The 14,473-nt window shown below is 31.8% G+C and overlaps 2 protein-coding genes across 2 annotated transcripts; both read left to right on the forward strand.

Moving 5' to 3' along the window:
- The first annotated feature begins 252 nt into the window (after positions 1 to 252).
- On the forward strand, positions 253 to 3,160 carry LOC107913927 (cytochrome P450 CYP749A22). The gene is made up of 5 exons (XM_016842593.2): positions 253 to 590; positions 692 to 915; positions 1,859 to 2,091; positions 2,174 to 2,552; positions 2,632 to 3,160. Exons 1-5 carry the CDS (start codon positions 272 to 274, stop codon positions 3,067 to 3,069), a joined length of 1,593 nt encoding a protein of 530 aa, XP_016698082.2. The 5' UTR covers positions 253 to 271; the 3' UTR covers positions 3,070 to 3,160.
- A 3,412-nt stretch (positions 3,161 to 6,572) lies between these two features.
- On the forward strand, positions 6,573 to 8,944 carry LOC121214436 (cytochrome P450 CYP749A22). The gene is made up of 5 exons (XM_041088078.1): positions 6,573 to 7,026; positions 7,113 to 7,336; positions 7,422 to 7,654; positions 7,762 to 8,140; positions 8,254 to 8,944. The coding sequence occupies exons 1-5, from the start codon at positions 6,753 to 6,755 to the stop codon at positions 8,692 to 8,694; spliced, it is 1,551 nt and encodes a 516-aa protein (XP_040944012.1). The 5' UTR covers positions 6,573 to 6,752; the 3' UTR covers positions 8,695 to 8,944.
- Positions 8,945 to 14,473: the final 5,529 nt, after the last annotated feature.

Raw genomic sequence — 14,473 nt, forward strand, 5'->3', positions numbered from 1 at the left:
AAGCCGACCCACCTGGTAAAGTTCCTCATAATAATGTTTCAGGGCTGCAATCGGACAAAGGTTATTTGCCCAATTTTTTACTTGTCACAATCAACGTGTGTTACAAGCGAAGTGATTGTATTTTGGCAATAATACTTAAATAATCACTGCATAATTACGACATTAAAAAATAATATTTAATATCTACATCTTTCATTAATTTAATTAATTTTTTTAATTTAAAAAAAATAGTGTATTTGTTGGATATGGAAATTATAATATATAAATACAAATGAAATATCTGGATTCGGTGGTAAGAGAAGAAAACAAGAGTGGCTTGATGGAGCTTGTGATTCTTGTCCCATGGTGTTTCTTCCTCATAGCTTTAACAAAGTTCCTTTATCATTACCTGTGGGTACCTCTTCGTATACAGCACATGATGAATTCACAGGGAATCAAAGGACCTCCTTACAGATTCATCCATGGCAACAACAAAGAAGTTACCAAAATGAGAAAGGAAGAGAAAGGAAGCATTAAGCAAAGCTGTGGGTTGACTGATGATTTATTTCCCAGATTACAACCGCATATTTATTCCTGGATCAATACATATGGTGAAGTGGACGCTTGTTTTTTCACCATGATTTATTATAACTTCTGCTTATCTAGCTTTAAGAAAAAGATGGACACTTTTTGTTTTTTGTTGTGTGATTAGGGAAGAATTTTGTTTATTGGAATGGCGTTCGAGCTGAAGTGGTGATTTCAGAACCTGAATTGATCAAAGAGGTTATGAAAAATAGTGAGAACATTTTTCAGAAAAGGAAGCTTACGGATGTTGGTGCGAAGCTACTGGGAAATGGGCTTGTGTTCATTGAGGGAGAAAAATGGGCAAAGCATCGAAAGCTGGCCAATCATGCTTTTCATGGGGAAAGCCTAAAGGTAAATCCTCCAAATCTATAAATTAGCTTTAATTAATTTTTAAGAATTATACATAGAGGTGTTCATGGGCCGGGCCGGGTTCGGCCTAAAATATAGGCTTAAAATTTTGTCTAAGCCCGGCCCGACCTATTTTTTAATAAACACCAAAAATTTATTTTAAAAATAAAAAACTAAAAAAGTATTTTAAAAATATTTTAAAATTAAAAAAGTATTTTAAAAATATTTTAAAATTAAAAATTAAAAATATTTATTATATTCGGGTCGAGTCGGGCCGGGCCGGGCCAGGGACTGAGCTAAAAAAGTGGTGCCCGAGGCCTGGGCCTTTTTCTAAACGGGCCTCTTTTTTTGCCCAAGCCTATATTTCGGGCCTATATTTTTACCCGAACTCTCCCATATTTCGGACGGACCTTCAGGCATGGCCGGGCTGCCCGGCCCATGAGTACCTCTAATTATATATAGATTTCGTCATTAATCATTATTCTATTAATTAAATTTGTTCATTGATGTTTTAAAAAAAAGTCAAATCAGTTTAAAACTTTTTTAAACTAAGATGCTCATGGTAACTCATGTGATAGTTCACATATACTTCACGCTAACATAACGTTATTTGTTTTATATGTTACGCCAACAAATAATTTAAAAATTATAAAAATATTTAAAATTCAAAAACTATATGAAAAAAAGTTCATAAATATTCAAAAAAATTAACATGGAGTACCTGTAAATTGTTAAGAGGGTTGCAATATATAAAAATTTAACATTTCAATTAGTATTTTCATTAAAATAATAATAATTCAACTTTTTTTTTTAAATGTTAAAAATCAAATTCGACTTTTTTTTTTAAATTGAAGCAAAAATTAGCTTTTTTATGATTTTACTACTTAAATATTGTTGACTAAATCTTATGTTGCTACTACTTAATTTTGGAGGGTTGTTTGGGCAGAACATGACTCCAGCAATAATTGTTAGTGTTGAAATAATGCTAGAAAGGTGGAAAGGCCAAGAAGGCAAAGAGATTGAAGTGTATAATGAATTTAGACTATTGACTTCGGAAGTGATTTCAAGAACAGCTTTTGGTAGCAATTACTTGGAAGGGGAGAAGATTTTTGCCATGTTGAACAAGTTGATAATACTCGTGAGTCAAAATATTTCCAAGACTAAGATTCCTTTCATCAAGTATGTTCCCTCTAACCTTAGTTAATCCCTATGGCTTTAATTTTTTTTTATATAGAGAGCTGACCTTTGTTTGCTTATACAGCAAGTTATGGAAATCTGCTGAAATGCTAGAGTCTGAAAAACTCGAAAAAGGAATACAAGATTATGTGATGGAGATGATTAAGAAAAGAGAAGATAAAGTTGTGAGTGGAGAAGCTGATAGCTTTGGCAATGATTTTCTGGGATTACTAGTAAATGCTTATAATGATTTGGACGATAAAAACAGGGTTTCATTGGAAGACTTGGTAGGTGAATGCAAAACAATCTACTTTGCTGGACAAGAAACTGTCAATTCATTGCTTGCATGGATAGTCTTGCATTTGGCAATCCATGGAGATTGGCAAGAGAAAGCAAGGAGAGAGGTGATTGACATATTTGGTAACCAAAATCCGCATCTCGAAGGCATTGCCAAACTCAAAATAGTAAGCAAACTATCTAACTGGAAATTCAAATTGCCATCAACATGATGTAATCTGACATGTTTTTCTATTTTCCAAACAGATGACCATGATCATCAATGAAACTCTAAGATTGTATGGTCCGTCAAATGGCCTGCCAAGAACAGTCGCAAGAGAAGTACAGTTGGGAAAGTTAGTCTTGCCTGCTAATATAGATGTTCTGTCTTTAAATATTGGACTTCACCGTGACCCTCACTTGTGGGGGGATGATGTTCATCATTTTAAACCAGAGAGATTCGCCGAAGGGATTGCCAAAGCTACCAATTACACCGCAGCTGCATTTTTCCCCTTTGGATTGGGACCTCGATCTTGTGTTGGTATGACCCTTGCAACCATAGAAACCAAAATTGCTCTGTCCATGATTCTACAACGTTACACCATCACCATTTCCCCTGCCTATGTCCACTCTCCAATACCTATTCTCACCATTCGACCACGACATGGAATTCAAATAATACTTGAGCCGCTGCATAGCTGTTAAGAACTAGGGGCTTAATATTGTTGGTTCGTGTATTCACTTGTAAGAGATGACATTCAGTGTATCTAAGGTGTTACAGAATTACTGTGTGAAAGAAATAATATTACTTCCTAATTTTCATTAGGTTAGATAATCTATTTATAATAGAAACTAGATACACGAATAAGGAAAGATATGATATGAAATTGTGCTATTAAATTAGATACAAATAAGGAAAAATATGATATCAAATTGTGCTATTAAATTAGATACAAATAAGGAAAGATATGGTATGAATTACTTATGCAGGATATCACATTAACATCCCCCTCAAACTCAAGGTGGTGTTGTAGATCTTAGCTTGAGTTTGAAAATTAAGTCTTGAAATCTGATTGGAAGATGGCTTTTTGGGAATATGTTTGCGATCTGAGCTAATGAGGAGACAGAAGCATGGTGTATGTGCCCTAAGTAACATGATGTCATACAAATGACAGAGAAAACCATCATCATCAAAGAAAACTTCAAGGACCAAAAGAGGAGGAATTATCATCAATCACAGAGGTGTCAGTCACTAATGAAAACATTAGTGCTTATGATCCCTCATACCGAATGCCTCCGTTTCCACTAAAGACCCTACTTACAAAAAGGGAGAGAAACAATGAAGCACGAGACAGAGTCGAGCGTCCTTAATCACCCACTAGAAGACACCGTAAGAGAGCAGAGGCTTAGAGCCACCTTAGACCAAACAAAATCAACCACCGGCGACATTCCCAAAGCAACACTCAAACAATGACTAAATCATTAAAGGTCTTGGATCTGACAAATAAACAGAAAAATAAGAAAAGTAGCATATGGAGGCTTTAGGCACCACCACCCATCCACCATCTGGGAGTTGCAGTAAAACACTCACAGAAAAAGGAACACTAGCGTCAAAACACATCGGTCCTCCTCAACAAAGGTTCGCTTGTGCGAAGAGGAAAAAAATATATAAATAAAAGAGCCACGAAAGCTCAAACAAGGCCCCCAAAAAGGATTTTTAAATCAAGAGAAGGACATCAAAAAAATAGAGCAGAACAAAGAGACAAGACCCCAAAAGAGATTATTAAATAGAGAGGATGACATTAAAAAATAGAGCAAAACAAGGAGGACGACGACCAATCACCTACAACAAGTGTTTGGCCATCTAAATCGAGAAACAAAAATATGACCTAGAGCAACAGGCAACCAAAGCAAGAGAAACAGGAATTTGAGCATACAATGATACGAAGCAACATAACCTCCAAACTCCAATCGTCATTCAAGAACCTCAAATCCCTTGCTCCATTAGCTTAAAACAAGGTCCCAATAACACAAAATAAACCATTCTCTTGACTTTTTACAACATGAAAACTAGGGGTGAGTATTCGATCGAGTCGAGTCAAAAACTTTTGAGTTAGTCGAGTTGATGAATCCTATTTTAGCAACTGAACTCAATTTAAATTTTTCGATTCGAATCAAGTCAACAAATTTCGAGCCAAGTTAATGAACTATTATTTATGCTCAAAATTGAGTTTACATGGACCTATTATTTAACTAGTAGACGAAGTATAGTATTATTTAACTATATAAACAATATAATGGTTTTGCCTTTTAACTTAATGAGTAAACATTTATCAAAATAACGTAATCTTATCTTTTCTTATTTGGATCTTCGAATAACTCAAGTAAGAATTGTTAAACCGAAAAATTTAATTTTTTATTTGAGTTTATCCGAATAATTTGATTAACTCAAGCAACTTGAATCATTTAATCTAAAATTTAAATTTTTTACCGAATTTTTTACTCTTTATTTCTTGTTTCAAGGACAATAAAAAGCTCACTTAAACCCCCGTTGAGCGTTCTTGAAATATTAGCCATAACAAAATTCTTCTATCCCCTAGCACTTTGCAACGTCTAATCACGAAGCTTCCTTCTCAATCAAATCACTAAGAGCACATCTCGAGTTCAATTAGGTCTTCAACGATCACCCTACCAGTGCAGTCTGCTATAAACCCCACTTTCATCCCCCAGCGCCTACGTAGATATAGCTACCTCCCTCAAGATTCTTGTTTGCTATATCCTCGTTTGAGAGAACATCATAAACAATACGTGCCCTAAGATTGTAAAATCTACTTAAACATTCAAAAGGCCTCTCAACAATTCAATCGTTCTACTTTTTTTATTCTAAACTTCAGTTTTAATTTAAATAATACCAGTTAAATCAATAACCAAAAATAGCATGATTTTTTTTGTAAATATTATATGAAAATAGTAAGTGAATGTCACGTTACGTATTGCGTAACATTTAGCCATTGTTGACTGATTGCATTTGCGGTGACGTGTGGTAAATGGCTCCCATTAAAAAAATCCATAAATATAAAAATTTTGTAGGTCCAATTAACTTTTGTAACTTGAAAGAACATCATCATTAGCCATTATTTTATTATAAGGCGAAATATGTGATTGTCGTGTAGGGCAAAACACTCTTATTTAATGACTGAAATCTTAGTTTTTTCTATTTTCAAACAATACTTGAAGTCATCATCTCACGTGATGTTATTGACAAAAATATTTAAAAAGTTTTAAGTCCAAAACCTAGTTTGAATTACAATCATTAAACCATATTTAAAATAAAAATAAATAAATGATAATTATTTAATTTAGGAGTAAGTATATATTAAAATTTTCTTATTAATAAAAGTAATTAATAAATATCTTTTTAATTTTTTAAAACATCCCTCAAAACCAATAATTTGATCACCAATCATATTTAATTTTTATACTTTTTGTATTTTGAAATTTCAATCTTAATTCAAATAATATCTGTTAAATTTATTAACAAAAATAATATGATTTCTTTTAATATTATATGTTAATATCAGTGATAATATATTTATTGTATAAAATTATTTGAAATTAAAATTTAAATTTATAAAAATAAAAACCTATAGCATATTTTAACTTAATTCTAATATGAAATTTCAATCGTTCTTTCGTGATTATTGGTTTTCTAGCCATTGTTGGCTAATTGCATTTCATAAATATAAAAATTCAAGTTTTATTAATAATCAGAAGTCAACCAAATCAATAACCACTAAAGGCCTAATACCCTGGGAAATGTAGTATAATTAAATTATCATTTTGATATTTGTACTATTTTTCTCAGTTTAGTCCCTACACTTTCATTCTATATATCCCGCTATTTCAATCTATTTTTTGTTAAAAAATTAAACCAATCAATGACACTTGTCACGTGTAAAAAATTTAGAAAATACTTAAAGTTAAAAAGATATTAAAATTTTAAAAAAATTATAAAAAAATTCCCCAAATCCAAAAACATTAGAACTTAGAATATTTTAAAATTTTAAAAAATCATAACTTTTTGAGTTTTAATATTTTTGTGGAATTTATAAAACTATAATTTTTTAAATTTAAAAAGTTTTTAGTTTTTCTCTATTTTAAAATTTTAAAGTGAATTTAAATATTTTGACACGTGACAGCATGTCATTGATTGCTATTGCTATTGTTTTTTCTTTAAAACATAAATTTAGATTGGGTCACGGGAAAGTGGATAGAAATTTTACATTACGGTCCAATTTAAAAGCAAAACGAGCTCTGGGATATAATAGAATGCAAAGAATTAAAGGAAGTCATAAGTCCAAACACTAAAGAGAGTTGAGAGAATCAAAATGAGTGGCTTGATGAAGCTTGTAATTCTTGTCCTATGTTCTTTGTTCTTCGCAGCTTTAGTAAAGTTCCTTTATGATTACCTGTGGAGACCTCTCCGTATACAGCAAATGCTGAATTCACAGGGAATCAGAGGACCGCCTTACAGATTCATCCATGGCAACAACAAAGAAGTTGCCAAAATGAGACAAGAAGCATTAAGCAAGCCTATGGCCTTGAGGCATGATATATTTCCTAGAGTGCAGCCACATATTTACACCTGGATCAACAAATATGGTAAGATCCATGCATGTTTTTCACTATGATTTCTAAATTCTAGTTCTAAGAAAAGATTGACCCTTTTGTTTATTTTATTTGGTCAGGGAAGAATTATCTTTCTTGGGACGGTGTTCGAGCTGAACTTGTGATTTCAGAACCTGAACTAATCAAAGAGGTTCTAAAAAATAGTGAAAAAGCTTTTCCCAAAAGGAAGCTTACACTTTTCCTTAGCAAGCTAGTAGGGAACGGGCTTGTGACAGTCGAGGGTGAAAAATGGGTGAAGCAACGGAAGTTGGGGAATTATGCTTTTCATGGGGAAAGCTTAAAGGTAAAACACTCGTAACATGTGAATTAGTTCTCCAAATCTTGCTTACATATGTTGTTGCTTACATGTTGATGGATTGTTTGTGCAGAACATGACACCGGCAGTAATTGCCAGCGTTGAAACAATGCTAGAAATGTGGAGAGGCTATGTGGGCAAAGAGATTGAACTGTTTCAAGAATTTAGATTATTAACTTCAGAAGTTATATCGAGAACAGCTTTTGGTAGCAGTTACTTGGAAGGGCAGAAGATTTTTGACATGTTGAGCAAGTTGGCAATAATTTTGCACCGAAATCTTTTCAAGACCAGAATTCCTTGGATCAGGTACGTTCCCTCTAAGCTTAACTTATCCCTAAAATTAAATTGTTGATTCCCATGGATTTCGGGGTTTTTTTTCCATATATAGAGCTAACCTTGGTTTCCTTTTACAGCAAGTTATGGAAACCTGCTGATATTCTTGAGTCAGAAGAACTTGCAAATGAAATACAGGGTTGTGTGATGAAGATGATTAAGAAAAGAGAAGACAGAGTTGTGAATGGAGAAGCTGATAGCTTTGGCAATGATTTTCTAGGATTACTTGTAAATGCCTATCATGATTTGGACGACAAAAACATGCTTTCATTGGGAGATTTGGTAGATGAGTGCAAAACATTCTACCTCGCTGGACAAGATACTGTTAATTCCTTACTTGCTTGGACAGTCTTCCTTTTAGCAATCCACGGAGATTGGCAAGAGAAAGCAAGAAGAGAGGTGATTGAGATATTTGGTAACCAAAATCCACATCCTGAAAGCATTGTCAAACTCAAAATTGTAAGTAAACTATCAAACCAATTCAATATATATCTCGTCTTCCATGGATTTGAATAGTGACAGCAACATTAAATTATGTGATGTAATCTGACATATTTCTATTCTACAAACAGATGACCATGATCATTAATGAAACTTTAAGATTATATGGTCCAGCAAATGGCCTAATGAGAAAAGTTGGAAGAGAAGTTCAGATTGGAAAGCTAGTGTTACCTGCTAATATAGATCTTTATGTTGCAAATGTTGTACCTCAACATGACCCTCAACTATGGGGAGACGATGTGCATCTTTTTAAACCAGAGAGATTCGCAGAAGGAATTGCCAAAGCTACCAAATACAATGCAGCTGCATTTTGTCCCTTTGGAATTGGACCTCGGTCTTGTGTTGGTATGAGCTTTGCAACCATGGAAACAAAGATTGCGCTCTCCATGATTCTTCAACGCTATACCATTTCCCTCTCCCCTGCTTATGTCCACTCACCAATATCTGTTATCACCATTCAACCAGAACATGGAATTCAAGTAATACTCAAGTCACTGCACAGCAATGTTTAATGTACATGGTTGCTATGAATTCAGGGTTTAACCTTGCTGGTTTAGGAATTCTTGTTTAAGAGATTGCATTTAATATGTTAATTAAATGCTTACTTTACAATTTCGTGTTTTACAAATCACATCCTTAAATTGTCTATGCTGTATCTTTTTATTAAAAAAAAAAAAAAACTCTCCCACAACAAGATGTTATGCATACCGAATGGTGTGAACGATGTAGAAGATTCAAGAAATAAGTCCCTTTTCGTGCTAATTAATTTAGTTAAGTAATGTCTTAATAAAGGATTGTATTTTAAATTTTCTTCAAAATTTCAATTTTTCAATACTAAAGACATCAAGTAATTAATTAGGTACTAATTTTAGGCATAACGAGGGTGCTAATCCTTCCTCGTACGTAATCGACTCTCGAACCAATTTTCTAAATTTTGTAGACCGAAAAACATTACTTTAGCAAATTTAATCTCTTATTAAAACGATCAAATTTCGAGGTAACCCGATCACACCTCCTGAAAGTGATTGGTGGCGATTCTATTTTTGTTTTTTAAAATATAAAGTCGATTTCGAAATGGCTTTCGCAAACCGGGTGCACTTTTATTAGCAAATTACATATCTAATTACAAATTATCCCCAACGCCTATGTAGATATAGCTACCTCCATCACGATTCTTAGATTCTTGTTTGCTATATCTTCATCTGAGAGAAATCATAAACAATATCTGCCCTAAGATTGTAAAATCTACTTAAACATTCAAAAGGCCCCCAAATCTGACTATTTGACCAACTGACCCACAATTCAATCATTCTATACTTCTTATATTCTGAAATTTATGTGTAAAAAAAACATTATTTTCAGCCGAAGTAGGTGGTAATAGAGTTTAGAGAGATAATGCTCCATTATTTTATTCATCTATGTCAATATATACGACAACATAATGAAAAATATTGCTACCATCTCCATCAGTGCACAACTCAACCAAATCAATAATCACTAAAGGCTTAAGACCTTGCCGACAGAATTAAACAAGCATGATGAATACTCTGAGATGTATGTACAACGCCTTACAATTAAAGGCGTGTAAATATGTGGAAAACAAAATGCCCTCCCTTTGCACCATATTGACAACGTATAGCTGCAAACACTAGTATCCCGATCTATGGCCCTTTTGAAAAAATATATATTTTTAACCCTGTAGTGTCCCATTTTTGCCCGGAGCCCAATAAGACCACAACAAAAATTAATAACAGTCCAAATGTTACAAACCCAACAACCCTCAGCCCAATCAGATGACCCAAACTAAAACCTAATAACCCAAAACTAACCCTAGCCCATTATCTTAACATTTCAGCAAAAAATAAACCCTAACCCTCTTCAGCCCCCGCACCTTGGCCTGCCATTGCTGTCGCCGCACCGCAGCACGTCAGCCTTCTCCACGCGCACCTGACACCTGCAGAGAGAAATCAATGCAACCAACAGAAGAAACAAATGGCAAAAAGACAAAAAAGAATAAATTAACAGTTCTGTAAATCAGTTATAAAAACCATGAAATATCGATGTATTTCTTCTTCTTTGGCTTTTGACAAACATTAATAAAAAAAGCAGGACACTGATTTTCAGAAGTGAAATTTCTATTTTTGTTCTTTTCTTTTTGTTTATTTTTTTTATTTTCGCATACTAAATAAATAGAAAAAAAAGAAAGAAAGGAAGGGCTCACCTAGTGGATCCCGCGACCGTCGCCGGAGGCCCTTCTCTGTCGCCGATGTTGGGCCGAGGAGGGCGTAGGAGATCCTCTCCGTTCTACCCTTTGGGGGTTAAGAAGGCTTGGCCTTCGTGTGTTTTTTTTACGGGGCCGAAAAGCCCATTTTTTTATCGTCAGCACTGGCCACGGCGACGACGGCGGCCGTTCGTCGGCAATGCCGAAGCTGGATTCTTGGGGGGGTTTGTGTGTGAGAGAGAGTTTCTTTCAGTTTTTTTTTTATTTTTTTGAGGCAGAAATGAAATTTTTTAAAAAAAGTGGATTATATAAGTGCATGAAACAGCGTTGTTTTGCGTCAGTGTACATTGACGTCGAAACGACGTCATTTTACCCTTACCCGCGTGCATGACCCAACCGGCAAGGAGGATCCGCGCGTTTTTGTTAAAGGGGATATTTTCGCAATAAGTCCTTCCATTTTTTTAGGCGCATTCAATGTAGCATTTTATTTTTCGATTTCGACCTTAAATTTTTCTTATGTTTCAAATTGGTCCTTAGACCATGCACAGATGCTGTCCCCTGAAACGGCGCCGTTCGAATGACAGGGAAATATTTCCATTTTGGTCCCCCATATTATAAGTATGTTCAGAGTAGTCCTTCCCCTTATTTATTTACGGATTTCTCCCCCGAAGTTCTGTTTTAAATTCAAATTAGTCCCTTTTGTTGTTTTTGCTATTAAATTAATAAATTTCAATGGTATTATCATTATTTTTACCATTGCTATTATTTTTAATATTACCATCATTTTCATTGTGTTTTTCATTACTGTTTACCTTATTATTATTATATTTATCTATTCATTCATACCCTTTTGTTATTTCAAATCTAATAATATATATATATAAATATATATATACATGTTCATAATATATATATGTACACGTATATACTTTTGTATAAGTTATTCATATATACATACGTACTTATATATTTTCATATTTTTTTATATACACGCCTATATATATTTATATACATAGTTTTTTACTTTACTTCTATGAATATATACATACATACTTATTTTTTTTTATATACTTTATAATTCTATATACACATATATATATACACATATATCTTTTTACATTTTTATAATTTTATTCATCTTCTTTATTTATTTATTTATTTACGTTTTCATTATCATTTTGAAAGAATGTTTTGATTTTATTTGCTTATGTGCATTGTTATTTTGTATGTCATTGATTTGTCCTTTTTATCTAATTTATTTTCATTGCTATTACTCGTATTATTTATGCTACATTATCGTATTCATTTTTGTTTTGTTCGCTTATTGACACCGTGTTTTATTTCTACTATTTCGTGTTAGATTAATTTTATTTGATGCATAAATTATGATTTTTGAATAAGCAAAATCTCGTGTTTAGATTCGAGAAGGTCGTACCCTAACTTACTAGGTTTTGATTTTCACAATAAATCTAAATACACGAATCTTTTAAAACTCAAGTTTTAAACGGTCTCGGGAATTAAGAAAAGATCGTGTCCTAACTTACTGGGCATGACCCATTTTTAACCCAAGATGGCTAAATATCTTTTAAATAAGTAAAGTTTCGGCATTTATTCTCGTATCGGGAATTTGATACGTTGTGTCCTAACGCATTGGATATTACACGTTTTCTCGAGATGATGATTTTTCTAAAAAATAATAAAGGCAATATTCAATGTTTAGAATTTTGAGAAATTGTGCCCTAATGTATTGGGTTGCGATTTCTTCATCTGACTTAAACAATTGAATATTCTTTTAAACTTTATTGCATGAGTTTTTTGGACAAGCTCATTTTTTGAGGAGGTGAAATATCATGCCCTAACTATTTGGGTGTGACATTTTCTCTCTCCGAAATGAGAGAGTCTTAACAAGTAATTTGATTGATACAAACCTTTCAATAAAGGATTGTATTTTAAATCTCTTTAAAGTTTTCAATCATCGACACTAAGACATTAACTAATCAATTAGGTACCAATTTTGGGCGTTACGAGGGTGCTAATCCTTCCTCATACGTAACCGACTCCCGAATCCGATTTTTGAATTTTGTAGACCAAAATTGTTGTTTTAATAAAATTAAATCGTTTATTAAAAACAACCACTTTTCGAGATGACTTGATCACACCTCATAAAAAAGGATTGGTGACGACTCCCACATTCGTTTTCATTTTTCAAAACCCAAGTCGACCACGTTTTGTCAAAAAAAAATAGTGTGAACAAACCCCATCCGATTTTGGATTTTGAGCGGCTGTATTCTCAAAAAACTCCCAAGACTGAATCTATAAATAAATAAAAGACTAAAATATATATTAATCCTTTAAAATTATCTTATTAATTGAATTATATATATTTACATATTAAAATGAAATGAGTAAAATATAAAATGATAAGATTAAAGTATTATAGCATTTTACATTACTATCTCTCTAGTTGAATACATGGCAAAGAAAGAAGGCATAAATTCCTAACCCAATGGATGCTTAAGGTAGTACGTAACACTTATTCATAACTAAACTATCATTAATAATTGATATAATATTTAAAATAAAAATAAAATATAAATGAATAAATGATAATTATTTAATTTATGAGTAAATATATATATTAATAATTTAGTAATAGTAAAAGTAATTAATAAATATCTACTTAATCTTTCAAAAAGGCCTCTCAAAATCAACTATTTGACCAACTGACTCACCATTCTGTTCTCCAATTTAATCATTTTAATTTTTATACTTTTTTTTATTTTGAAATTTTAATCTTAATTCAAATAATTCAAAAAATTGTAAAAAAAATTACTAGAAAATTTAAAAAATATTAATAATCTAAAAATTATAAAAAAAATTCCCAATAATTCAAAAATATTAAAACTTAGAAAATTATGAAAATTATAAACAATTATAATCAAAATTTTAAAATTATAAAGAAAAATAAATTATAAGTATGTGAAACATCCAAAAAATTAAATTAAATTTTTCATAAAATTTTTAAAAACATGTTTGTTAGGAAGTTTAGATCTTTAGAAAGTTTTAGAATTTTATGAAAAAATTTAAGAATTTTATGGTTTCTATTTCTTGAAATTTTAGGGGTTTTTCCCCATTTTTATGAATTTTTATATATTTTTTAAATAATTTTGATTTTTAGTAAAAATACCATAAAATTCTTAAAAATTTTCATAAGATTCTAAAATTTTCTAAAAAAAACCCCTAAATTTCCAAACAAACAATGTTTTTTAAAAAATTATGAATCTTTTTTAATTTTTTGAAGTTTTGCATACTTATAATATTAATTTTTAATAATTTTCAAAAATAGATTAATATTTTTTTATAACTTTTTGAGTTTTAATATTTTTGGGGGATTTTAAAAAAATATCAATCTTTTGAATTTTAATATATATTTTTAATATTTTAAAATTTTAAAGTGAATTTGAATATTTTGACACGTGGCAGCATGTTAATGATTGGTTTAGTTTTTTTTTAACATGAATTTGGGTTGGAGTAACGGGTATTATAGAACTAAAATAAAGGGGGTCAAATTGATAAAAAAAAATAGTACAGGTAGCAATGTGATAAAAAATAGTACAGGTAGCTATAGTATGGGACCAAAAGAGATATTAAGCCTTTTCAAAAGGATAGCACAGTATTGTCTGGCATATACAACTTTGGTCCGCTTACGCTTGTTGCAGCTGTAATTAAGCGTAAACTATAAAATTAATCATTTTTGTTTGTCTTAAATTACATTTTACTCACTTATGTTTGAAATGTTATGTTTTAGTCACTTACGTTATCGTTTTGTTATGAAGTGGCCACCCTACCGTTGGAGCTTTGTTACGTCCCTAATGGCAATCCTACATGGCAATTCAAATGAGTTTTAACTGCCAATTTGGATGTCCAACTAGACCGAGAATAGGTTTTTAATTAAATAAATTTAATTAATTGAAAATTTTAAATTAATTACATCTTCAACTGAAAAGGAAAAACCGTTCATCTCCTTTTTTAATTCAATTATGACGAAAAAATTATTCTCACCCCAGTTG

The sequence above is a fragment of the Gossypium hirsutum genome, chromosome D02, assembly GCF_007990345.1.
Source record: "Gossypium hirsutum isolate 1008001.06 chromosome D02, Gossypium_hirsutum_v2.1, whole genome shotgun sequence".
NCBI lineage: Eukaryota > Viridiplantae > Streptophyta > Magnoliopsida > Malvales > Malvaceae > Gossypium > Gossypium hirsutum.

What these genes read in the sequence shown, in the direction of transcription:
- LOC107913927 (XM_016842593.2), top strand. Translation starts at nt 272, where the DNA reads ATGAAATATCTGGATTCGGTGGTAAGAGAAGAAAACAAGAGTGGCTTG. An exon ending in TTCATGGGGAAAGCCTAAAG is followed by an intron (nt 916 to 1,858) that starts GTAAATCCTCCA and finishes TTGTTTGGGCAG; the next exon opens with AACATGACTCCAGCAATAAT. An exon ending in ACTAAGATTCCTTTCATCAA is followed by an intron (nt 2,092 to 2,173) that starts GTATGTTCCCTC and finishes TTGCTTATACAG; the next exon opens with CAAGTTATGGAAATCTGCTG.
- LOC121214436 (XM_041088078.1), top strand. Translation starts at nt 6,753, where the DNA reads ATGAGTGGCTTGATGAAGCTTGTAATTCTTGTCCTATGTTCTTTGTTC. An exon ending in CACCTGGATCAACAAATATG is followed by an intron (nt 7,027 to 7,112) that starts GTAAGATCCATG and finishes TTATTTGGTCAG; the next exon opens with GGAAGAATTATCTTTCTTGG. An exon ending in TTCATGGGGAAAGCTTAAAG is followed by an intron (nt 7,337 to 7,421) that starts GTAAAACACTCG and finishes TTGTTTGTGCAG; the next exon opens with AACATGACACCGGCAGTAAT.